Below are 25991 nucleotides of genomic sequence, written 5' to 3' on the forward strand. Positions count from 1 at the left end.
GGCTGGTGGAGATGTGGCCTGGTGGCCAGTGAGTGGGCCAGAGTTTCCAGGAAATATATTTCCTCTATGGGTATAAGAGTGAATAAAGGAAATTGAGAATGATGACAATTTCTGAAGTACATTGGGACTTGATGTTTGGCTTCCTCCTGGCCCCACATTGCATCAGAGGAACCCACACACCGGCAGCACTGGGTGGGGTATGCAGTGGGACTTCATAAGTGCTTTAACAGATGTCCTGACTCATGGACGTCAACTTAAAAAGCAAATTCACCTATTTTTTTCTCAAAATGAGTTTACTCAGGAATAACCAAAAGAATTGCAATTCAGGATGTTCATGCTGTGGAGGAGGGGGGCTGCCTTTGTAGAGGAAAAGGGGGAGTGGGCTGTTCTAAATGGAAGTTCATTGGGGGAAAGTAGCTGTTCAGGGCAGCAACAGCTTCTCATTGGCTAAGGCAGGCATCCCACATATAAAGTAGAGGAAGATGGGCACAAATGTTAGCTCAGGGCCAGTCTTCCTCAGCAAAAAGAGGAGGATTGGCAGCACATGTTATCTCAGGTCTAATCTTCCTCAAAAAAAAAAAAAAAAAGGAGGGATTGATTTTTTGAAGCACTCTACTGCTTCATTTTCCGTGGAAGTTGTTGGCCAAGGACAGGCTCAACTCAGAGAATGGAGATAGATAGGTCAATGTTTCCCTAGGCCAGGGGTCAGCAAGCTTTGTCTATAAAAGACCAGATTTTAAATATTTAAGGCTTTGTGGGCCATACAGTGTCACAACCTCAGAACTCTGTCATTGTTACACAAAAGCAGTCATAGTCAATACCTTAAACAATGGGCATGGCTGTGACCCAAGAACACTTTATTTATGGAAACTGAATTTAAAGTTCATCTAGTTTTCATATTCCACAAAATGTTATTCTTTAGATTTAACCATTCAAAACTGTAAAAACCATTCTTAGTTTATAGGCTTTATGAAAATAGGTGAAGGGTTAAATTTAGCCCAAAGGCCGTAATTTGCCAAACCCTGCCCTAAGGAGTAGGGATCGAAACATCATCACTTTCCTGTTTTCAAGAAGTCTCGTTGGGCTCTTTCAAACTCTGATCCCAGTCTGTTGTCTTGGATTCCAGACGGGAATCTCTCTCTTTGCCAGTGACATGGGCAGTGGCCATTTTGTGGGGCTGGCTGGGATGGGAGTGGCTTCAGCCATCGCCAATGCCAAATTGACTGGAATGGAAGTGACATCACAGGCTTTTTTCTTTGAATCAAGACCATCTCCTGGTATATTTTTCTGTGAGTCCATATAAGGTAAATTTCTCTTTGGTTTGCTTTCTATATTATCTTCTCCTAAGACACTCCTTGTTGGACCATCAGGGTCTCCTTCCTGTGGGCCCATTCTGCCTGGGTCATTCCAGTCACATTATTCCATTCTGTTAAGGTTTTGCTTCAGCAGATATTCCCGCCAGGAAGTCCTTTCCATATGATTCAGTCTCCACTTTCACTTGACTTTCTTGATCATTTTAGCTCTCACTTCCCTCTGTCCTCCTGACCTATTCCACTACATGTCTAGCTCTGAACTAGATGCAGGAAATTTTTATAGCTGTAAAAGTCACAGTCCCTTGCAAGGAGCTTTCAATCCAGTGAGAAAGGCAGACACGCGTTCAGTACAGTGTAGAAAGCACAAGGAGAGAAGCATGCAGAGTATGGAGGGAGCTCACAGGAGAGGCACCACTGAAGACTGTGAGGGGGATTGAGCACATGTCAAGAGAACTGTCTGGTGCTGACACTCAGAAGGGTGGGTAGAAGTTATCCAAGTGGGGCCTGACCAAGGCAGTGGCAGCAGAGTGAGGGGTGAATGATTTCGGACATAGAAGGTAGAATCTACAAGACTTTGTGAATGAGTTCCCAACTGTTCTATTATTATTTCACTAAGAAGGTGTATCTCCTTAATTAGTCCCTAAGTTCAAGGACAGGGGCCATGCCTCTTTTCCACTCACACCATCCCATCGTCTGGCACATGGCTGGGCATGTGGTAAATGTGCCATAAACATTTCTTGAGTTGCCTGGGTTCCTTTCTGTTCTTTTTTCTTTTCTAGTGTTTCCACGTACAGATGTGTACATATCGGTCAGAGGGAGACGCTTGTGTGGAAGAAAGTTGGCTCACAGTTAAAGTGTAAACAGACCATCTCCTGATGGACTCAGGAAGTGACCTCGAGTCATCAGAAATGCCCGTGGCCTCCCCTTATTGAAGATGTACCTAGTTTTGCTTTGATAGTGTCAGGGACAAAAGAAGGGACTCAGATTGCAGACACACCCAATGGCCCAAGTGGGTGCAATTGTCAGACTCCAGAGAGCCAGGCTGCTTCTCATATAGCCTGTGACCTTGTGCTTCCTTGATCTCTGCATGCCTCAGGTCCCCCTCCATGGGACAGGAATAAGTATGCTGATCTTATCTGTCTCATCTTGTGACAGCAGCAAAAGTGACACATGTGAAGGATTTTTGTAAACATTATACACTCATGCAAGATTATACAATCAGCACTAGTATCATAGGGCAAGAATTGGTGGGCACCGGGAATATTCTTCTACCTCCAACTTTTTTTCCATTGCTTTGTCACTCTGTCTATAATTCCTGCAATTCAACGTTAATTCCTTTTGGCAAAGAATGTGTGATATTCCAGTGGTTCAGCTGCACTCAGAGGACATCTTTTATCACATCCCAAGCCCCCAGACATGGTGGCCTCTCAATCAGGAAAACAATGCAAAGGAACCCACACCTGTCTGGGGATCATAATTGGTTGAGTGGGACAGGATCTTAGCAAATTTTTTTTCCAGAATCAGAGGTCATGAAGTCATAAGATCCACAAGCCAAATTTCTTTAACTTTACACTCTTTTCTTGGTTTCTTGTAGGCCATGCTGCCATTATTGGTTTTAACATAGTTCTTTGTTCCCATATACTTTGTGGCAGAGATGAGTAGCCACAGGTGTTCTATGCTCATCATGGAACAGTCAGGCATACTTCATCCTTTCATTTATTAATTCATTCTTTCTGTTCAATCGTGAAACCTGAGTACTGGGCACTCACCCAAAGTGTTGCTAGAAATATACAAGTGGCAAAACCCCAGTGCCTTCGCTTGAGGGGATCCCAGTGTAGAATGTGGCTGCATCCAGGTGACAAGTCCGTGGTGGCCCTGCAAGATGACCCCTGTGATCCAGATGACCCAGCCTGGTGCAGGAACACTGAATCCAGGGCTGCTTGTGTGCTTTACGAGTAACCTGAGTTGAATCTTGTGTGATAAGGGACAGCTCTGTAGTTAGAAAAGTGAGATCATGGAGGGTCAGAGGAAGCAATCTACGGACTCTGAAAACAATGAAAGCACTTGAAGCGTTTGGAGGTTATTATAGATTGGTGACACTCCCCCCCCCCCAAAAAAAAGCTATGTTGAAGTTCTAAATCCCAGTACCCCAGAATGTGACCTTACTGGGAAATAGGGTGATTGCAGATGTAATTAGTTAAGATGAGAGTGTCAAGTTAAAAAGCAAATTCACCTGTTATTTTACCCTCCAAATGAGTTTATTTTGGAATAGCCAAAAGAATTGCAATTCCGGGTGTGCCTGTTTAAAGCAAATCATAGGCCAATCCAGCAAACAAAGAAGGGTAGCTGCTTTTACGACAAAAAGGGAGGGGCTGTTCTAAATGAAAATCTATTGGAGGAAAGTAATCGTTCAGGGTGGCAATGGCTTCTCATTGGCTGAGCTGTTGCTGGGTGGGGAGAAAAATCTTCAGTAGTAAAGTAGTTTTACTTCCTGTCAAAGATACAAGCAGTACATGTCTTCCTGTTTGGTGTAATTGATGATGAATGATAGGGTGTGACAGCGCCCCCTACAGGCGTTCCCAACTCCAATTTAGTTAAGGTTTCTATTATTTTCCACATGGAGTATGGTGGGGGCCCTAAGCTGATATGCCTGGTGTCCTTATAGGAAGAGGGACATTCGGACACAGAAGCACGGGGAGAATCTCACGTGACAATGGCAGCAGAGACTGAGGTGCTGCGCCTGTGGGCCGAGGAACGCCAAGGATCACCAACAAAACTCCAGAAGCTAGAAAGAGGCAAGGAAGGATTTCAGATTTTTAGAGATTTCAGAGGAGCCTGGCCCTGTTGACACCTTGATTGAAGACTTCTAGTTTCCAGAATGTGAGAGAATAAGTTTCTGTTGTCTCGAGCCACTCAACTTGTGGTACTTTGTCAGGGCAGCCCTAGCAGCTGATACATATTTTGGTGTTGCAAAGTGGGGTGTATCTGTAACAAATACCTAAAAATGCGGAAGTGGCTTTGGGCTAGGGTAATAGCTAGAGGCTGGGAGAGATTCGCAGCACTTGATAAAAGGCTGGATTTCCTTGAAGAGACTGTTGGTAGAAAAATGGACATTAAAGGAGATTCTGGCGAGGGCTCAGAAAGGAGAAAGAGAGCTACACAAAAAGATTCTATCACCGTAGAGAATACATCCATTTGTCATGAACAGAATGTTGCTAGAAATATGAATGTTAAAGGTGCTTCTGGCAAAGCCTCCGACAGGAATGAGGAGCATGTTATTGGGCCCTGGAGGAAAGGTGATCCTTATCATAAAACGGCAGAGAACTTGGATGAATTGTGCTCTGTTGGGTGGAAAATGGAACTTGAAAGCAATGAACTTGGCTCTTTTGCTGAGGTGATTTCCAAGGGTTGAAGACATGGTCAGTTTCTTGTTGCTGCTCATGGTAAAATATGAGAGTAAGGAGCCAAATTGAAGGAGGAATTGCTAGGCAACCAGAAACCAGCACTTGTTGATTTGGAAAATTCTCCTGCTACCGAGATAGCATCCTCTGAAAACAAGGCCAAGGATGTGGCTGGATGCCCATTTCCTAAAGAGATTAGGCATGTGATTCATAGATCTAATCAATCATGTCTGCAGGAATAGAGATGTGGTTATCCAGGAAGAATCCTGGGCAATCTGTAGAGAATCCTTGAACCTAATGGATGGATCTGCTTGACAATTACATGGAAGACTGACAAAGTTTTTGAGAATGTTATACCAGCAAAACCACTAACAGCCTGTACTGAAGGGCACAGAAATGGGACAAAATGAAGGAAGAGCCACAGATGCAGAGGTCTGACCTCCTCAGTTCCAGAGGGCAGGACCACCACCCAAGGGAGTGAGGCCACCCTAGAGAGTCCTGAGGACAGAGCACTGAGCCACAGATAATTATTATTGAGCCTTAAAACCTAATGGAGAGTGACATCAGGGAAAATAGTGGAGTAGGGAGCCCTTCAGCACACCCAGCAGACTCCCTGGAGTCTCCCAGATGTCCCAAGGAGGAGGCAGTGGCCATGCCACTCTGGAGTGGAGCCCGAGGACTGTGCCTCCAGGGTCTGGCCCCCAGAGGTTTTAGCTGTTATAGATAAGATTTCAGTGCATTTCTTCTAAAGCTCCCATCATGCACCATGGTGGCACCAATGCTCCTGCAGGAGGTAAGAGCAGTGTCTGGGAGTGACAGCAGAGTGTCATGACTGCATGAGATGTTCCTCCTTTTTATCCCCTTTTTGAACAATGGATTAGACATCCATCCGTGAGCAGAAGTGCTTTTGTGGGTGTGGTGGGATATGGCACCATATGCTAAGGGGCCCAGGAGCATCTCACCCACCTGTGCATCCAGTAATAGACAGACAGACGTTGGTCCTGGCTTTGGAACCGGTGGAGACGGCAAACCTCTCCAGAACCCCCTCGCCGTGGTCGAGAAAAAACCTGGAGAATGCTGACCTGAGCAGATTTCCACACAAGAGACAGAATTTGCAAAAGTCCAGCCTTCCCCAGGGGAGATTCCAGCATGCCACTGGAGTGAAAGAAAAAAGAAAAGAAAGATGAGATTGGTCAAGTGGAGGAGGCAGTAAGAGAAACTTTCCCAGCATGCCCCACCCCCAAAGAAAACTGCAAGCAGCTGATCCATGAAGCGACGAACTCTCCTTGAAAAAAAGGAGAGTGGCGAGTACCTGACTCCCCCAGTTGTGTGGGATGAGGCTGGAGAAACCCGTTTGTCTCTACTTTCATCTCAATTTTGCCTAAAATGGCTCAAAAAAATAGTGCTTAAAAAAAGACTACAAATAGCCTCTAAATTGGTTACAAATAGCCAATAAGCACGTGAAAAGATGCTCGACATCACTAATCATTAAGGAAATGTATATCAAAACCATAATGAGATACGACCTCATGCCCGTTAGGATGGCTGCTATCAAAAAACAATAGAAAATAACAAGTGTTGGTGAGAACGTGGAGAAAGTGAACCGTCGTGCACTGTTGGTGGGATCGTGAAATGGCGCAGCCACTGTGGAAAACAGTGTGGCATTTCCTCAAAAAATTAAAGTTAGAATTAACAAATAATCTAGCAATTCCACTTCTGGAAAAGAAGAGGGGTCTCCAAGAGATGTTTGCACACCCATGTTCATGGCAACATTACTCACGATAGCCAAAAGGTGGAAGCAACCCAAGTGTCCATCGATGGATGGATGGATAAACAAAATGTTGTATATATGTACAATGGAATATTATTCAGCCTTAAAAAGGAAGAAAATTCTGACAAATGCTACAACATGAATGAAGCTTAAGGACGTTATGTTAAGTGATATGTCAGTCACAAAAAGACAAATACTGTATAATTCCACTTATGTGAGGTTCCTAGAGTAGTCAAAACTATAGAGACAGAAAGTAGAATGGTGGTTGCCATAGGCAATTATGATCATTTAAATTTATACCCGGATGTATAATTGCTTTTGTTTGATTATTTATTTATCATATTACCATAATTGTGATTCATATATACAAGTATTATTAGACTTCAAATTTATTGGTAAAAATAATAAAACTTATTTGTTGAGTACCTATCATGCATTAAGTGTTGTTCTAAGTACTCAAATCCACTTGCACGTTAACTCCCCATTTTACAGACAAGAACGTGAAGATTGAGAGAGATTGTCATTTACCAAAATTCACACTTCTAGTAAATGTCGGAGCTGGGAACAGATCCCCAGATTGTCTGATGCAACGCCTGTGGTCCGAGCAGCCTCGCTGCCCTTCCCAGGGACTGTGTCTTTCTCGCCTCTGTATTCCCAAGGTGCCATGCGCAGTGCTTAATTCACGTAAGTGCTTCGTAGATGCTGAGTGACCTGGCTGTGCTGGGTCTGCAGGGGAATCCCTGGTGACATCGTCCCTGCAGGCGATGGCCGTGCCGGAGGATCTGGGGAAGCGGTTAGGTGGGAAGTGACTCCAGATCTACCTGTCTGTCCTCCCCCTCTTCGTCTGTGTGGCTGGGAGAGTCTCAGTGAGATTGGGTCTGTCCTATGCATCTCTGTAGCCTCCAAACCCCGCAGGGCCCAGCACACAGTAGGAGCTCAATAATTAGCACCTGCCTTGGGCAGCGGGACAGTGTGGTGGTCGTGTCTCTGGCATTTGGAATCTGGGAACCGGAGTTTGAATCATGGCTCGTCCACTTCTGTGCTGTGTGACCCTGGACAGGTCTAACATCCTCTCTGTGAGACTCAGTTTCCTCATTTGTAGGATGGGAACTGACATCAAGAGGCCTGTGGGATTTCAGGAGCTAATCCGTGAAAAGAGTGTGGCACACGCGGAGCGCTGGACAAGCTACAGCTATTGGAGTTAATATCGTCACCGTGATGTCAACGAGTCTAGTAAACACTCCGGTCTCCACTCGCCTTCTGGAAACTGAGAAGGGCTGACCAGATGGCCTCTCTGTCTCGTCCACACCAGGACTCTCAGAATCAGAGATGGGGGCTGTGTTGGTGGGTGCAGAGCAGCCCCCAGCAGAGGAGAAGGAAACTGACAAAGTGTCACAGTAACACTTGGAAGAGAGAGTTTTAAAGGTGGGACAAAGGTTGACGGAGACGCCAGGAAGGTGAGCTGCATGTGTGGTGTCCCCAGCAGGGAAGGTCAGTGAGGTCGCCTCACCAGCACCCCGGATCCCCGAGTGCCCGAGCCCTGGGTGCTCATGGTGGAGGAGGCCCCTCCGTCACCCTAGGCCTCCTGGGTGCCTAGGACCCTGGGTGCCCTCCGTCCCCCTAGGCCTAGGACCCTGGGTCCTGGGTCTCCGGGTCCTGTGGGCTCAGAGGCACATCTCCTGTATTCTGCCCCATCTCCTCTGTGTCAGCTAAGGGCACGGCCTCCACTGTCCCCAAGTCCCCATGCTCGGGATGCCAGGGCAGCAGAGGGCTCTGGGCCAGGGTACAGCCAAGGCGTTCTCACAGCCCTGGGCCACATGTCAGGTCAGCAGTGGGGCCCACGTCCCCCGACACCAGAGGGCCACTTCTTTAAGGTTCCAAAACTCACAATAATTGAGATCTTTTAAGGCCCACGTTCCTTCTCCAAACTGTCATTTGTGCTGCAAAATTAAGTTGTTGAGAGAACCCCTCCATCCCAAGAATTCTTAAGGATTCCCTCTTTCCTATGGGGTAATGGGGGTGGAGGGATCACCAAAGAATAGGCCATGAAGGTGGTACGCTCAAATGTCAATGATGTGGGTCCCTTGGCGAGGACATTATTGTTTGTGGGCTAGTTTCTTTTGTTTGTTTTGCAGATTCGCCCCAGATCTGAGCTGTTCCTTTGGAGCACTCAGCATTCCAGCACAGACGAATGGGGCCCCGAGGACCACACACTGCTATGGGGGCAGCTTGGGCCTGACCACCTGGCGCCACCCTCCCCAGAGCATCTCCATGGTGACCGCAGGACCTAGCACCAGGAAGAACCCTGGGTTTGGAGGCACTACTGCCCCTTCCTCGAGTCACATCCCCGGGGGCCCAACCAGAAAGAGCCCCCTTACTTCCAGCCGAGGGCCCAGCACCCCTGCTAGCAAGACGCCTTGAGGGCCGTGTCCATCCCCACCTCAACTCCAGGCAGCTCCTGCCTCTGCGGGGGGCACAGCGAGGAGCAGCCTTGCCATCAGGGCCCCATCCCCTGTCCAGGGCTTGGTTGGACACAGAACTGTCAGGCCATCAACCAGCTCAGTTTCCTCTGGTTCAAGATCCACAGTCTGGGGTCTAGGAAGCAAGAGCTGACCTGAAGTAAGAGCTCGCTAGAAAAGTAGCCAGCGCTCAGGTTGCTGCATCCTGGACCTTGTTTCTGCTTTGTCTAGGTTTCTAACCCAAACTTATCTCTGAGGTCTGCCCTCCCCCAGGAAACTGGTGGCCCAACACCTTGAAGAGAGTGTAAGGAGGAGGAGACAGAATGAGGCCAGACAGGGGCCTGCCCTTCACAGCGTGAGTTCCACTGTGGAGCCAGGAAAGCAGCGTGTCCCTATCGTCACCCTGGCCTGTCCTGCTCTGACCCTCATTCCTGTGGGAACCCAATCAGAGCATCACTGACTGGTTTTCACTGGAAGCCAACCTGCCGGGGGGGCTGGAGGGGCAGCATTCTTATCCTGGCATCATTGCAAAGGGGCATGGGTCTCCCCAAACCTCTTCCTTGCTCGGCCTAAATATAGAAGAGGTTCTCTTCCCTCGGCCCTCAGGATCTGTGCCTTCAGGTTTTGGTGCATGTCCCTCACTGGGTCCTTAGATGAGCACTGGGGGAGATGCTCAGAAGTCCAGGGAACATCCTTTGAGGAGTGGAGGGGGCTGGTCCCCATGTACCCACTCCCCCCACCAAGTATGTCTCCATAGACACAGCATTGCATGCCCACTGCCTTCCACACAGCGGTGCCCCACCTTTAGCTGGTGTGAGGCGGGCAGATCCCAGTGGTCTCCTCAGCCCATTTCCCTCCAGATTTGGAGCAGGCTGGTGCCCACTGCTGCCTCTGGTTCCTTCCTCCTCGTCCCACTTCTCTCCTGCCATCCTTGTCTGTCTTCTACATGCTTTTTATAAGTCTAGAAGGATCCATGTGGTGATGGATCAGAGTTAGAGACATCAGTACAGACATGTGTTTGCCTTAATGAAGACACAGATGGTCACATATACAAACATTCATAGATATGTATATACACATAGATTAACTTACACATTGATTTCCTGGCTCTGTCACCTGACAGGGCCTAGAAGCAACAATACCCCAGTAGCAACAACCACACCTAGTACCCAGGGCTCCCTGGAGAAATAACTGATTCACAGGAGGCCAGATTCACAAACAGACCAGGACTTCCAACTCCTGCTGACTCCACCCCATCACCTTTATTATTATCATTATTATTTTATTTTTGAAAAAATAACATGTTCATAATAATAATAATAAAAAAAATCACACTGCTGGAGAGCACAATTAAAAGTAAGTCTCCCTTCCGGACAGGAGAAAGAGAGAGACCTGTCAGCAAAGAGAAGGGAGCCGCTCACAGCAAGAGACAAAATCAGTAGCCCTCACACAGCCCAGAGAGAGAAGCTGCAGGGTGCTGTTAGACTTGCCCTTTTTTCAGTCAGATTCCCCCCATATCTTCCCATCAACTTAAGTGACTCAGAGTGTCTTTTCTGTCCCAAGAGCCTTGACTAAGATCTGCTTTAGCAGCTTGATAAAATAGTGTTATCGCTTCCATGGTAAATTAACGATCCTGTGTGCTTACATGGCATTGACACCAAGAGTCCATAAACATGATGTCATTTGATTCTTTTTTTTAAAAGATTTTATTTATTTATTTTTGTTTTTCCTTCTTCTCCCCAAAGCCCCCCAGTACATAGTTGTATATTTTAGTTGTGGGTCCTTCTAGTTGTGTCATGTGGGACGCCGCCTCAGCGTGGCCTGATGAGCGGTGCTAGGTGTGTGCCCAGGATCTGAACCAGTGAAACCCTGGGCTGCTGAAGCGGAGTATGCAAACTCAACCACTCGGCCACAGGCCGGCCCCATCATTTGATTCTTATCCTTACAGCTGCACCGGAAGGTAGGTAAGTAGAATCAACACCTCTCCCATTTTACAGATAAGAAAACCGAGGCTTGGAGAATAAGGAATGATGTTCAGAGAGCAATGACTGTAGAGCAGGAACCAGGACAAGGTTAGCAGGGACATCCTGGAGCTCTCATAGATCATCTGGGAGGAGCACTTTTCTCTCCCGCCTTTTCTATGCCTCACCCGAAGGCACACGCCCTGCACTCTACACTCTTCATTCTGCTTGCCTTCTCCAATCCCTTCAATAACCACGTTCATACCAAATAACTTCCGCCCTCTGGCTACAGCTGATTGGTGCAGATATGGTCACCTGACCCAGGAGAGACTCAATTTCATTGGCTGGGCTAAGCCAATCGATTTTGAAGCTTAGAAACTAGAGACAATTATTTCTTGAGCATTTTCTATGTGCCAGGAATATCAGAGAGCGCTTGGCATCCATTTAATTCTTGCGACAAGCTTAGGTTGATAGTTATTGCCCCCATTTTATAGATGAGGAAACTGCAGTTCAGGAAGGTGAAGGGTCATGTTCAAGGTTACACAGCTATTAAGTAACAGAATTGAAATTCAATTGTATATATGTCGGACCAGAGACTGTGGTCTTAATCACGACGTGGTGCTGCCTCCATTAGTGGGCGCCACTTCTCCCTCAGCCACCCCAGTATTCAAGTCTTTACTGGACAACAGGCAGTTCCCCAAATGGACCATACTGCTTGTCACCTCCGAGCCCTTCCTGTGTCATTCCTTCTGCCTTCCACGCCCTCCCTGGACCTGCCACTTCCTAGCAGCCAGTCCCTGGGCGTGTTCCTCCATCTCATTGACCTCAGTTCCCTTGTGTGTAGAAAGGGAAGCACGCTGGTTATAACGCTTACCTCACAAGGTCAACGTGAGTGTCAAGTGATGCCTGTGAAAGCAATTTATAAACTTTAAAGCCCTGTGCCAACATCAGCTACGGTAGGACAAAACAATGGATGCCTGGGGGCGAAGACAAGGAAGGAACTTAAAAGGGGCCGGCTGGTGGCGCAGTGGTTCAGTGCGCACGTTCCGCTTCGGCGGCCCGGGGTTCGCCAGTTTGGGTCCCAGGTGCAGACATGACATCGCTTGTCAAGCCATGCTGTGGTAGGCGTCCCACATAGAAAGTAGAGGAAGATGGTCATGGATGTTAGCTCAGGGCCAGTCTTCCTCAGCAAAAAGAGGAGGATTGGAGGCAGATGTTAGCTCAGGGCTAATCTTCCTCAAAAAAAAAAAAAAAAAGAAAGGAACTTAAAAGATAGAAACAGGTGCTGTGTTGAACTGGTTGATGCAGAGTTGATCTATATTTTAGTGATAGAAATAAGGTTTATAAAAGGACAAATAAAAAATTAGGCAAAATTGGGATAAGGACTATGAAAGAAGCCAATTGGGAAGGGAAGACTTGGGTGGAGTTGGGTCCTCTGAGCCCTGGAGAGAGGAAAGAGATTGACATGTGCAAGAGCCAACAGAATGGGTTTCAGGGGAGGGGAAGAGTGGCGACTCACTTTAGAAGGTGATTGGGCTAGAGAGAGGAAGGAGTGGGAATGAGGGTAGAGAGTAGTGGATGGGTCCAAGGCCCAAAAGGCTTGCTGAATCATACTCAGTGGTGGAAGATCAGAAGCTCCCCCTTAAGATCAGGAACAAGACAAGGACGTCCACTTGCACGACTTCTATTAACATTGCACTGGAAATTCTAACCACAGCAGCTAGGCAATATTTTATATATATAAAAGAAATATAAGGCATCCAAACTGGAAAGAAAGAGGTAAAACCATCTCTATTTGTGGAGACTTGATCTTATACAGAGAAAAGCCTAAAGAATATGCACACACAAACTATTAAAGCCAATAAACATATTTGGCAAAGTTATAGCATACAAGATCAACATCCTCAGATGAGCAGTATGTCTATACACTAACAATGAACGATTTGAAAAGGAAATTAAGAAAACAATTCCATTTACAATAGCATCAACAAGAGTGAAGTAATTAGGAATAAAGTTAACCAAGAAGGTACAAGACTGGTACACTGAAAACTACAAAATGTTGCTGAAAGAAATAAAGAAGATACAAATAAATGGAAAGACAGCCTGTGTTCACGGATTGGAAAATGTAATATTGTTAAGATGACAATACTCCCCCAAACTATCTACAGGTTCAGTGCAATCCCTATAAAAATCGCAACAGCTATTTTTGCAGAAAGGGAAAAGCTGATCCTAAAATTCATATGGAACATCGAAAGTCCCCAAACAGCCAAGACGATCTGGAAAAAGAAGAACAAAAATTGTAAGATTCACACTTCCCTGCAGTAATGAAAATTGTGGTACTGGAATAGGATAGCTGTAGAGAGCAACTGAGTAAAATTGAGAGTTCAGAAATCAATCCAGACATTTATGATCAATTGGTTTTCAAGAGGCTGCCAAGACTTTTCAATAGGGAAACGGTATTCTCTTCAACAAATGGTGCTTGAACAATTGGATACCCACATGCAAATAGAGCCAGACCCTTACCTCACACCATATACAAAAATCAACTCAAAATGGATTAGAGACAAATATAAAAGCTATAGCTATAAAACTCTTAGAAGAAAACAGAGGGGCAAACAGTCATGACCTTGGGTTTGCACATGGTTTCTTAGATATGACATCAAAAGCATGAGCAACAGAAGAAAAAATAGATAAATTGGATGTTATAAAATTCTAAAAGTTTTGTGCACTATCTCAATAAGGCACTATCAAGAAAGAGAAAAGAGAGCCAGCCCCGGTGGCCTAGTGGTTAATCTTGGCATGCTCCACTTTGGTGGCCTGGGTTTGGTTCCTGGGCATGGACCTACACCACTTGTCGGTGGCCATGCTGTGTCAGTGACCCACAAACAAAATAGAGGAAGATTGGCAACAGATGTTAGCTCAGGGAAAATCTTCCTTAGCACAAAAAAAGAAAGGAAGAAAGAAAAGAAAAAACAACCCACAGAATAGGAGAAAATATTTGCAAATCATATATGTCATAAGAGTCTAGTATCCAGAATACAGAAAGAATTCATACAACTCACCAACAAAAAGACAATCCAATTTAAAAACGAGCAAAGGACTTGAACAGAACTTCTCCAAAGGATTTATACAAATGGCTCACAAACATAGCAAAAGATGTTCAACATTATTAGTCATTAGGGAAATGCAAATCAAATCCACAATGAGATGCCACTTCACACCCACTAGGATGACTATAATTTTTAAAAAAAGAAGAAGAACAGGAAAACAAGTTTTGGCAAGGATGTGGAGAAATCAAAATCCTTGTACATTGCTGGTAGGAATGCAAAACAGTGCAGTCACCATGGACAATAACTTGGAGGTTCCTCAAAATGTTAAATGTAGAAGTACCATATGACCCGTGTCTTGGTCCGTTTGGGCTGCTATGACAAAGTACCACAGACTTGGTAGCTTATAAACAACAGAAATTGATTTCTTACAGTTCTGGAGCCTGGAAGTCCAAGATCAAGGCACTGGCAAATTCGGTGTCTGGTGAGGGCCTGCTTCCTGAGTCACAGATGGCTGTCTTCTCGCTGTGTCTTTACATAGTAGAAAGGGCACAGAGCTCTCTGAGGTCTCTGTTAGAACAGCACTAATCTTATTCATGAGGGCGCCATCCTCCCAAAGGCCCCACCTCCAAATAGCCTCACACTGGGGATTAGGTGTCAACATATGAATTTGGGGGGAACGTAAACAATCTATAGCACCCAGCAATTACACTCCTAGGTGTATACTCAAGTTAAATAAAAATTCATGCCCACACAAAAACTTGTACACAAATGTTCATAGCAGCACTATTCACAACAGCCAAAAGGTGGAGAAACAGCCCGTGTCCATCAACTGATGAAGGCATAAACCAAATGTGGTCCATCCATGCAATGGAATATTATTCAGCTATAAAAAGGAATGAAGTACTGACGCTACAACATGGATGAACCTCAAAATATTATCATATGTGAAAGAGGCCAGACACAAAGGCTATATATTATATCATTCTATTTACATGAAATGCCCAGAATAGGCAAACTGACAGAGACAGAAAGCAGATTAGTGGTTGCCAGGGGCTGGGGGAGTGGGAAATCAGGAGTGACTGCTTAATGGGTAGTTTCCTTTTGACGTGAAGGAATGTTCTGGAACTAGACAGTGGTGATGGTTTCACAACATTGTGCATGTCCTAAATGCCACTGAATTGTCCACTTTAAAATGGTGAATGTTATCACAATAAATAAAAAGGCTTGCTGGTGAGTAGAATGTGGGATGACGGTGTAAGAGGGAAATCAAGATTCTTCTGGTTTCTTTTAGGGCGTTATGGACTGGAGGAGCCCTAAGCATTCACTGTGTTTCAGTCTCTACTGCATCCTTTCTCTTCTTTGTCTAAGTATGTTCCTACCCGCCGCAGGCCCTTTGCACCTGCTCTTCCATGTGCCTGGATGATCTTCCTCCAATTCTTGGCCTGGTTACCACCCTTTCCATTCATATCTCAACCATGCCGTCACTTCCTCAAACACTTTTCCACAAGCCTGACTGGCTCCCCCTCGTCTCTTTAGAGTCCCCACCCCCGTGGACCCTCAGTGTCACACCTTCCAGTTCTCCTGCTTCACAGCATTGATTACAATCTGTTCTTTCATTGATTTGATCACTTGCTTATTGTCTGTGTCCCCTTAGCTCAAATATGAGTTCCATGAGAAAAATAATGCCACATGACTTCTCCACACCATATCCCCAGTGCTGGGCACACAGCGCGCTCTCAACAAAGACATGTCGAACAAAGGAATGAATGAATGAAACTTGCCTAGGAAAAATCAGAAAAAGATCTAGCCTTGTTTAAGTGAAATAAACTAAAGCAAAGTTGAGATTAGCATTTATTATTTATCTATAGGAGGAAGTGAGATTTTTTTTTTTTTGCCTCAATTTTAGACTTGGAAATTTATTACGGTGAAGTCATCTCCCCCATCAGTCTGCTACCCACCAGGGCCATCCATCAAAGGGACCTGCCAGGCTTCCTCTTAAAATTCCCTGGAACCTCCCACTCTCATCCCTCGACACCACAGCTTCACAGCCTCAGGGTCCACAGATCCTACCCACCGTGACTCAGACGCCATCAGGCTTCGGCAGCCTGTGAAGCGACATTGACATTAACCCACCATCGCTATTCTTTCCTTCGTCTGCTCACACAGCACCTCCATCCATCCTGTAAAAAGCTCCTTGCTCCAACACCTGGGAGAATCCAAAGAGGAGACTCATAAACCTACTGTGGCCCCAGTCATCACTCACCACGTGCTGGTTGACTTTTCTCTGCTCTGGCCCCCGCTGGGGACCTGGGAAATGTCTGATACCCACACATCACTAGCAGGAGCCCCGTAAGAGCCAAGGTTGATGAATGAGGTGCCTGGCCTGGCATGAGGTCTCTGGATGCTCCCCAAATTTCCACTTCTGCATTCTTTGCAGAGGCGGCCCTCCCCCACCTGCTGACCAGAGATTGATTGAACCTAATCAGGATGATCTTGTTCCCCGTTGGAAGATATTCAGTGGTCCAGCATCCTTTGCAGTAAAAATGACCATGTAACCCAGTTCAGGCCAATGAGACACTGGAGGAGGTCATCGAGAGAGCAAGGATGTGACCACCAGTTGACCTTTGAGCTGGACCCAAGCAATCAGAGGCTCCTCACCCCTCCCCTGTCCTTGGAATGTGCATTCCGCCCACTGTTCCCACAATGCGAGCCATTTTCAAGGACACAGCCTTGAGAGAGTAAGGTGTCGGTGAGACCATCTGGATGGTATACGTGACCGAACCCAGTGGTGGCCTCTATCTAAACTTTTAAGATTCTGGCAGGTGGGTGTGGAGATCTATTCATCTTGCAGCCATCCAAGACAAGCCTCCTATGTAAGTTCCCTTGCTTCTTAAACCTGCCACCTCCCCATCTGGAGTGGTCTGCCCTTCCTTCGGTCTCTCCTTGCTCTCTGCGTCCAGGGGCCAGTTTGTGAACCAACAGATTTAAAGGGAAATATGTTGGGGGGGTCCCTAGGAGTGCTTTTTCTTTCCTGATAAAAGGAACAGATGCAGCTAACACTGCCCCTTTCTTCCTTCACTGAAACTAAATATAACGCCTGGATTTGCAGCAGCCATTTTGAGCTCATGAGGCATCAAGCCACAAACCAAAAATGATGGCACAAAGATCCGAAGAGCCTGCGTCATCATTGCCCTCAATCAGCCAATGAATCAATAGATGGGGTGACATCCATTAGACACAGTCGGCCCAGTGCCTAGGGCCCACAATACTTTTAGGGGCCCATTAAAACGTTTTAATTTCTTTAAAAATCAGGAAAAAAATCAACTTTTAGGTCAAGGAAAATATTTTAATATGTAATATTATCACATATTTGTCTAGTAATACTATGTATTTATTTATGAAAATATAGCCATAAATATAATTTTTAATATTTTTTGATGAAAGAAGAACCCCCTGAAGGCAAAAATGCCTAGGCTCACAAAAGGCATAAAGCCCTTCCAATGCCAGCAATGTTAATCTCCATATTTCTTATTAATCTGTGACAACAATCCTACTTTTTTTTTTTTTTTGCTGAGGAAGACTGTCCCTGAGCTAATATTGTGCCAATCTTCCTTTATTTTGTATGTGGGTCACTGCCACAGCATGGCTGAGGAATGGTATAGGTCCGCACCTGGGATCCAAACCTGTGAACTTGGGCTGCTGAAGCAGAGCACACCAAACTTAACCACTATGCCATGGGGCTGGCCCCAACAATCACCTACTTTTAACCTTGGTCTCTGCTATTTGAGCCAAAGCATTCCGATCTGATGCAGGTAAGAAGGGCTTTCCTCCCATCTCTGTGCTGCATCCTGCTGCCAGCGTCCAGCAGCAGCTCTGTTTAGAACAGGGTGAGGTTAAGGGTTTTGTCAGCTTCTGGCCGTCACCTCTTTTGAGCCCCCGGGACACAAATCCAGTCTGGAGTCTGCCAAGAAGCAGCTGCCAAACCATCTCCTCTTCTTTATCCCTCATCATGCGCTCACCCCCCTCCCCCTCCCCCAGGCATGTCCAAGGATGCAAGTGGACAGTGGTGTGCAGTGTAGACATGAAGCATCTGTCCTTCCTTCACGTGTCTGGGCCCCCAACCAACCAATCAAACACTTTGCTGCATCACCGTTTACTCTAAACCTTCCCTCTTACAAATTTAAACCTGGTACCCACCTTTGAGATTATATCTTAAGGAAATAATTAAGGATGCTCTCCAATTACAAAATTGTTCATGCTGGCAAAAACGGAATCGATCCAAATATTCAACAATAGAAGGCAGTATAAGTTATGAGGCACCCATCCTTGTGATGTCCTCTTGCAGATATGAAAATTAATGATCTAGATCCATATTTATTGACATAGAGAGAGGTTCATTTTTTTAAGTGAAAAAGCAGGTCAATTTTTTTTCTATTCATGGTCATAGAAACAAATGAAATCATTACATAGAGTAATTGTACCAGTACGATGTTTTCAACTACAAGAGAAAACTCTAAGTCAGTGACTTCACAATGAGGAAATGTATTTTCCAAAATAACAAGAAATCCAGAGGTGGGGAGCTCAGGCTCCAACACCTTGTGACTCTCCTGCCCCTGCTCACCTGGCTGTGTTGGCCGGGCCCTGCTGAGCACGATGCTGAGCTTTCCCAGCAGGGGGCGCTGAAGGGACATTGCAGGAGAAAGAGGCCTTTCTCATTCGTTCCGGCTGCTGCACCATTTCACGGGTCAGAAGATGCAATTCTCAGACCCTGGGGAAGGCTTTGGGACCCGGGAAAGTTCTCGTGCTCTGGCCTCAGGGAGAGTCCAGCTCTTCCCAAGCTGACCTTCCATGATGGCGCCCCTAGTGGTGAGTGGTCCAATTGCAGCGGAGAGAGCTGAGCTCCAAATTCAGAAACCTGAACGAGCTGGGGTCCCATCCGTGCCCACCTTCCTTTGGCTGTTAAACCAAACACCATCAGGTCTTTTATCTCGGAAGAAAAATTCCAGGTTTTCAGGGAAGGACCCGCACAGGTCAATTTCCCAGGCTTAGTGCTTAGCAGGGAAAGGAAAAATGTGGGTTTTGAAAACTGGCTCTGAGCCAGCATAAGGCTTAGGCATCCTACTTTTCTAAAAGTAGCTAACTTAGGGGTGCAATCAGCAGGAGAACCACTGGAACAATCTCTTGGGACTTGAGGTTAGAATTCTGGCTGCTGCTCATTTGCTGTGTGAGCTTAGATAAAGCTCTCTCTAGGCCTGGCTTTCTTCTCCACGAAATGGAAATCCTAGGGTGGTGAGGGCGGGGCCATAAGATCATGCAAGCAAAGCCTAAAGCCCTTAGCATTGCGGCTGGCACACAGTAGGTCCTCAGTATATGGTTATAGCATATGAGGGGGCTTTTGCTACCAAGCAACCGTTTCGCATTCTCTGGGCCCCTGGGGGACTCCCCACACCCTCACTGGAGATAGTGGGGTGGTGACATTGTGATTGAGGCTCCCCTCCCCCAGTTGGGGCAGGGGGACCCTTAAACAGATGGAGCTCCTTTCACCTGAGTGGTGGTGCCCTAACCACACTTTGTCGGTGAGTATTCCCCAGTCTCTCTTTCTGGCCTTCAGGAGCTGCCTTGGTTCCACCCCATTTCTGAGTTCTCCAGGTCCTCTTGGACTCGGCGAATGCCCATTATCCTTCTAGTTTATTCCCATTTACCTAAGTTAGCCAAAGTTGGCTTCTGTGGCTTATGGCCAAAGACCTTTGATACTGACAAATGGAAAAGAGAGGACTCTGGATCCACCTCCTCAGGGAGAGGGCACACTCTGAGCTGTCCCCAGTCCTCTCACAGGACTGAATACTAGGGAGTCCTTGGGGACAGATGCAAATCCTTAAAGTGGACTTCAAGACCTTACAGGAACTTGGCCTACCACTGTTCTCCTTGTTCATGCCACTCCAACCCCACTGGCCTCCTAGCTGTTTCTCACACTCACTGGGCACACCTCCACCTCAGGGCCTTTGCACTTGCTGTTCCCTTTGTCTGGAATGCTCTTCCTCTGGAAACCCCCACAGCCCACTCCTTTTCCTCTTTGTTCCAATGTCACCGCTTCAGTGGGGCCTCTCTCAACCACTCTACTTGAAAATACAAACCCCACCCCTCTGGTCCCTCCCTGTCTTCTTTGTCTACTTCAATTTTCTCCCAAAACTTCCAACACAGTATAGCATCTGCTTATTTATTTTGTTATCTATCTCCTAAGCCCCACGAGGGCAGGCTTTTTGTCTGTCTTGCTCACTTCAGTATACCCAGCACAGTAACTTGGCACATGGTAGGTGGTCAATAAATTTTTGTAGTCCTAAGTTGCATTCTGGGGGCACGCAGTCAGGAATTTGGTGGAAGAAGGCTTGGTCCCAAAGTGCCCAATCTCTGGAGATCCCGGCTGACAGGCACCAGTATTGGGGTCCTGGGAGGACCTTATTCTCCCAATGACCTGCCTATGACGGAGGGAGCCACTTAAGGCTGGGCCTCTCTTGGATGGAGAGCCAGTATATCTTGGAAAATTCTCAGTAATAATAATAATAATAATAATAATTAATGGTACTCGTTTATGGTTGCTGGCCTTTTTTTCCTAGGTCTGTGTTAAGCACTTTACATTCAATATTTCATTTAGGTCTCGTATCATTCCTATGAGATTAACCATATTATACCCATTTTAAAGATGAGAAAACCAAGGCTCGGAGAGTGTCAGTAGTCGCCCGCCATCTCCCGCCACTTTCTCCAGCCTGGCACGTTGAAGACATAGACATTGAAGAAATTATGTTGTCCTTGCTGCCCCAGATAAGGGGGGGCGGGACATGGGGCGTTGGGAATTGGGGATGGGGGTTCCTTGGGAGGTCCGGCCGCGGGGTGTGCGTCTGGCGGAGGGTGCTCCGCCTGGGGACCGGGCGGCCGGCGGTGGCTTTCCGGGGGCGGGGCGGCGCGGCGGGCCCTGACGTCACTCGGCGCTGGCCCCGCCCCGCGCGGCTGCAGCTACGGAGCCCGCGACCCGGAGCCGGAGCCGCCGCCGCCCGGGACTCGGATCGCAGCGCCCGGCCATGGCTTCGGGCCCGGCGGGTGAGGGGGCGCGGGGCGCGGGGGGCGCGGGGGCGGCGGGAGGGCAGCCCGGGCCCCGGCCCCCAGTCCCCGGTGACCGCCCTCCCGTCTTGTCCCACAGAGGCGGAGACCCGGCAGAGGCTGCTGCGCACCGTCAAGAAGGAGGTGGGTGCCGGGGCGGGGGCGGGGGCCGCGACCCCTGGGGGAGGGGAAAGGGTTCCCCAGGAGGGCTGGCCCGTGGCGGCGGCCACCTCGGGGGTGGGGCTGACCTGGGTGGGCAATTACCTCCTGTAGGGCTGGAGGCGGCTGAGTTTTGGGGTGGGGGCCTCAGGTATGGGGGGAGCTCTGGATGTTTTTATGCTGTGTGCCGGGGCAGGTGCAGGTGAGGGCCCTCCAGGTGTGCGGCACACCTGGCTGGGTGGGGCTAGGACTCCCTCTAGTGGCGGGGCAGAGGGGTGAGTCTCACTGAGGTGAGACAGGCACCCGGGGGGCTGACAGGTGTGTTGCGGGGAGGGCTGCAGAAGGAGGACCAGACTTCAGAAAAGGAGGAAGATTCACTTTGGGGAAATAAAGTCATCCCTCTAATCCCCTGCCCCCAAATTCTCAGTCCTTGGAGGCACCCTCCCTGAGAGTCCCATGTCAGCGGGTTACTCCATTTGTGGGCATGTGGCCACGATCTCCTGGCAGGCAGGGTCCCTCATCCCCCACCCCACCCCACTCACTCAGAGGGGTGAGCATCAGACAAGGTCCAGCTGCCCCCCTGGCCCTTCACTTGCCCCTGAGGGCAGCTGGGAGCCCAGTCTAGCATTTAGAGGCAATAGCCCATGACTTCCCGTGGAGCGGAGCATCTATAGTGAGGGATGCTGGGGGAGGCATTTAGATGCGTGGACTGTGGGTGCGAGTGTGTGTCCAAGCGTGCACACGCCTGTGTGGGTGAGGACTGAGCTGTGAGTGTGTGTACCTGAGAATATCTGTGCTTCTGTCTGGAGATATCTAAGTGTATTTCTGTGTATTGTGTGTACATGTATCTGTGTGTCTATCTGCTTTTGTGAGTATGATGTGTATCTGTGTGATGCAGGAATCTGCATAAACGAGTGAGGCTGTAACTGTGTGTGTATGTGTATCTGTGTGTGTGACGTGTGATACATGAGTCTGTGTGTGAATGAGTGAAGCTGTGGCTGTGTGTGTGTGTGTGTGTGTGTATTGCTCTTCTCGTGTCACCCCACATCCCTCACCCCGGGACCCCATCGCTGCCGAGCCTGCATCCCCTCTGTATCTTGAGTCCTCAGCCCGAAACCTCGAATGGCCCCAGACCTTGGGGGCTGGCTTGCTTCCTGTGCCTCTGTGTGTGTTAGGGTGTCAGCTCTGAGCACCAAGAAGCCCCTTGCTGCATGGTGGCAGACATCCACAAGGGTAGCCTGTTGCTGCCCCTGCCTCCTCGGGGAGCACAGGTGTGTGTCTGTGTGTATGTCTCTGTGTGTCCCATGTTGTTTAAGGAAACAGAGCTTGTTGTGCGTTCTAGCATTTCTGAATAAGGAGGCATGCAGGATACAGAAAGGCCCAGAACTTTTTAACTCAGCCTGGGAAGAGACCCCTGTGGGGACCTGAAGAAAACTCTGTCTAGACCCTCTTTCCGACAAAACCTACAGACCCACGACATTCTGCTGACTCCTCTGGGGTAGGACCCCCCCCCCCAAAAGCCTTCATGTTAAAAACCTGCCGTCTTTCAGTTCACTGTTTAACCGAGCCCAGATGTAGTATGTGCTCCCAGATGTTTTCACCTGGACTGGCTGTGTTTTTAAGGACATGGTGGCTCGTTCAATTGGGAGGGGCTGTAAGCAGAAGAGCCTGTGACCACGGCGTCTGGGGAGGACAGTGCTTCCCACGTCTGGACAGGGCTCCGGCTGGGCACTGGCCCCAGCTCAGCTGCCAGCTCCCTCGGTGCCCTGGACAAGTCCTTCCCCTCTCAAGGACTCAGTTTCCACATCTGGGGAAGGAAGCATTGGGTCGATGTCCCTGGAGGTCCCGTCCGTGTCAGTCTGGTTTGGGTTATTGGCAAGGCCGTGGGGGACACTTCACCTCTGGTGGCCGGTGGCCTGGGCCTGCATCCTCTCTCCCAGGAGCAGCCGAGTTTGGGACTTAGGATGAACCGAGGCCATCTCCTGATCAGAGGGACCTCTCGGTATCCTGCTTGGTGCCTGAGGGGGTAGGGGCGAACCTTACAAGCGTGGGCAGAGGGCCTCAAGCGCCCGCTGACCCTGGATCTGTAGTCAGGAGGGAGGACGTACGGTCCCAAGTTAGTGGCTGTCTCTAAATTCTGCGTTTCTTGGGGTACATCATTTTAGTAATCAGAGCTTCCGTTTGCTGGGGGCCACTCGTGCCACACGCTGTGTGTGCAGTAACTTCATGAGGTGGGTGAGGTTGTCCCCATTTTACAGACAGGGAAACTGAGGCTCAGAGAGGAGGAGTGAGTTGCTCAAGGGCACATGGGGACTTACCCCCTAGGTCTGTCTGACCTCAGAACCAGGCTCTTACCCTCTCTATCACGAACATGCTCATCTACGTCTACACAACACGCAATCTTGGCGTGCATAGGTGGTATAATTTCCATGGTACAGATGAGAAAACTGGCCCAGGGGGTGTAAGTGAGGTTTCAAGGACACAGAGCCAGTGAAGGGGAACAGATCCCGTCTTCTGTCTGTGAGCCTCCTGTTTAGCACGGGGGCCCCTAAGGGGATGGCAACAAGTCCATGCCACCCAGAGCAGACCTCCTCTCTCCTTTCCTTCTTCTGCCCACCTCTTTGGGGAGCATCTCCCCTAGTCTCGAAGAGCCCGTCTCCAGTGGAGTGGTGAAAGGAAGCTCTTTGTCTAGAAATGTGGGCGCCCTCAGGTCTTCCTTCTCCCCACCTTGTCACAGCCTCTCCCAGAGGTGCCTCCCATCCTTCTTTCCAGAAGGGCTGGCTTAACAGTCAGTTTCTGTAGATACGCCAGGCAGGTCTGCAGGCTTTTCCTGAGCCACTGAAGCCTCAAAGGCCAGCAGAGACTGTGGCTGGAAGCTGTGTCCAGAGCTGACTCCAGGAGCCAGTGTGGCCTGGCACCAGGAGGCAGGTCAAGAAGGAGCTTTGGGCTCAGCCAGAGTTGGGTTTAAATCCCCATGCATTTATTTACTGAGGGGCATCTGTGTGCCAGACACTGGCCTGGGCTTTCTGGATACAGGAGCGAACAAGATAGGCCCTTTCCTCTTGGGGCTTACTTTCCAGTATGGTGGACAAACCCTGACAGCCATGTGAGCTTAATTAGAAGGGTAATTACGAGCTGTGCACCGAGGTCTGAAGGTGAGGTACTTGGCACCATAAGAACATGTGACAGGGAGAAGTAACCGCATGCAGGTGGCCCAGGAAGGCTTCCAGGAGGAAGTGAGGTTCAGGAAGATATGTGAAGGATGAGTAGACCTTGTAGGTGAAGGTATGAGGTGGAAAGAGACAGAGGAAAACCATTCCTGGCAGAGGGAACCGCATATGCAAAGATTTTGTGGCCGGAGGGAGCATCGTAAACCTGAGGAATGGAAGGATTTGGAACTGGCTGGAGTGCAGAGAGCAAAAAGGGTGCTGGGGTGCAGAAGGGACAGATCACAGGGTCCTATCCTAGAAGCAAGGGGAAAGGAGTGGAGAGGACGTCAAGAATATGCAAAGAAGAGTGTGGAGCTGAAACTGATTGCTTGTCAATTGCACAGTCTTCACCAAGCATCTGTCTTCACCTTTCCAAGTGTCTGGGTTTCAGTTTATTCATAATGGGGAAGAAAATGACTCACCTGTCAGGATAAACCATGTGAAAACAGCCACCATGTTAGTCTGAGCTTCTCCAGGGCGGGCATCTCGTTTATTTTGTCTTCCCTGGTGCCCCCGTGGGGAAGCTGGTGACACGGTGCCCTCAGCATGATGTCTTCCAGTTAGACCCAGCCAGCTCTATCCTGACTCCTTCCTGGCTCGCTTCGCCCCCGCCCTCTTCCTTTCCCTCCCCGCCGCCGCCACCCCTTAGTTTTGTTTTGGTTCCCAGGGCGAGCGGGGACTGGCTTCCCGTTGCCATGACGACTGCCATTAAAGGAGCCAGCCACGTGACACGAGTTGATAAGGGAAGCGAAGTGACTAACTGCCTTATTTTCCTGCCTCCGGGCTGGTCTGGGGGGGCCTCTTAATTGGAGGGAAGAAGGCAGGGCCTTGTGGGCCAGAGGAGAGACCCCGGGACGGAGGCAGGGGATGAAGCCGGTGTGGAGAGGAAGCTACGTTTCGCTCTGCACTCTGGAGCTGATGTCAGGGCTGTCACAGGGAGCCATCATCACTGAGGCTGAGCCGCGGGGATTGGGGGAGCCGAGCCTCCCAGCCCCTGGGTGTGGGGCAGTGGGATGGGGCAGGGCGGGACATACTGCTGGGACCCCAGAGTGGTTTCACTCTAACCCAAGAGTTCTCAGTGAAGGAAGTGGGGGTGATTTTGCCCCCCAGGTAAGGGGACCAGATAATATACAGGTTGCACAGTCAAATCCAAATTTCAGATAAACAATGAATCATTTTTTGGTATATGTATGGCTACATCTGGCAGCCCTACCCCAGGGGACATTTGGCAACGTCTGCCGACATTTTTGGTTGTCACAACAGGGGTTTCCGCTGACGTCTAGTGGGAAGAGGGCCAGGGATGCTGCTCAGCTGCCTGCAGTGCACAGGATAGCCCCCGCCGCAAAGAATATCCAGCGCAGAAGGGCAGGCCTGTGGAGGGTGGGAATCCTCTGTGCGGGGCACTGTGCCACTCTTCCCGACAGCCCTAAGAGCGAGGAGAATTCTCTCCTCCTCTTCATAGACAGGAACCAGAGGCACAGAGTGGTTAAGCAGCTCACTTGAGGGTCACACAGCCCGTCAGTGGAGAAGCCAGGCTTCCAACCGTACTTTGTCAGGCTCTGAGGGGTGGCCA

At 48.6% G+C, this 25991-nt stretch overlaps 1 protein-coding gene and 1 long non-coding RNA gene across 3 annotated transcripts in view; one reads left to right on the forward strand and one right to left on the reverse strand.

Moving 5' to 3' along the window:
* Positions 1 to 3556: 3556 nt before the first annotated feature.
* LOC139045938 (uncharacterized) lies at positions 3557 to 25001 on the reverse strand. The gene is made up of 3 exons (XR_011505406.1): positions 24841 to 25001; positions 5681 to 5869; positions 3557 to 4098 (listed from the first exon to the last, which is right to left on the reverse strand). It is a non-coding gene; the product is annotated as an uncharacterized lncRNA (long non-coding RNA).
* Positions 20941 to 25991, forward strand: part of SGSM1 (small G protein signaling modulator 1) — an 86313-nt gene continuing 81262 nt past the window's right edge. For both annotated transcript variants that reach the window (XM_044775676.2, XM_044775677.2), the window contains exons 1-2: positions 20941 to 21050; positions 21151 to 21194. In XM_044775676.2, the coding sequence (XP_044631611.2) occupies positions 21032 to 21050; positions 21151 to 21194 (63 nt within the window). In that variant the 5' untranslated portion in view covers positions 20941 to 21031. The remainder of the gene's footprint in view (positions 21051 to 21150; positions 21195 to 25991) is intronic.

This window comes from Equus asinus, chromosome 8 (assembly GCF_041296235.1).
Source record: "Equus asinus isolate D_3611 breed Donkey chromosome 8, EquAss-T2T_v2, whole genome shotgun sequence".
Classification (NCBI taxonomy): domain Eukaryota; kingdom Metazoa; phylum Chordata; class Mammalia; order Perissodactyla; family Equidae; genus Equus; species Equus asinus.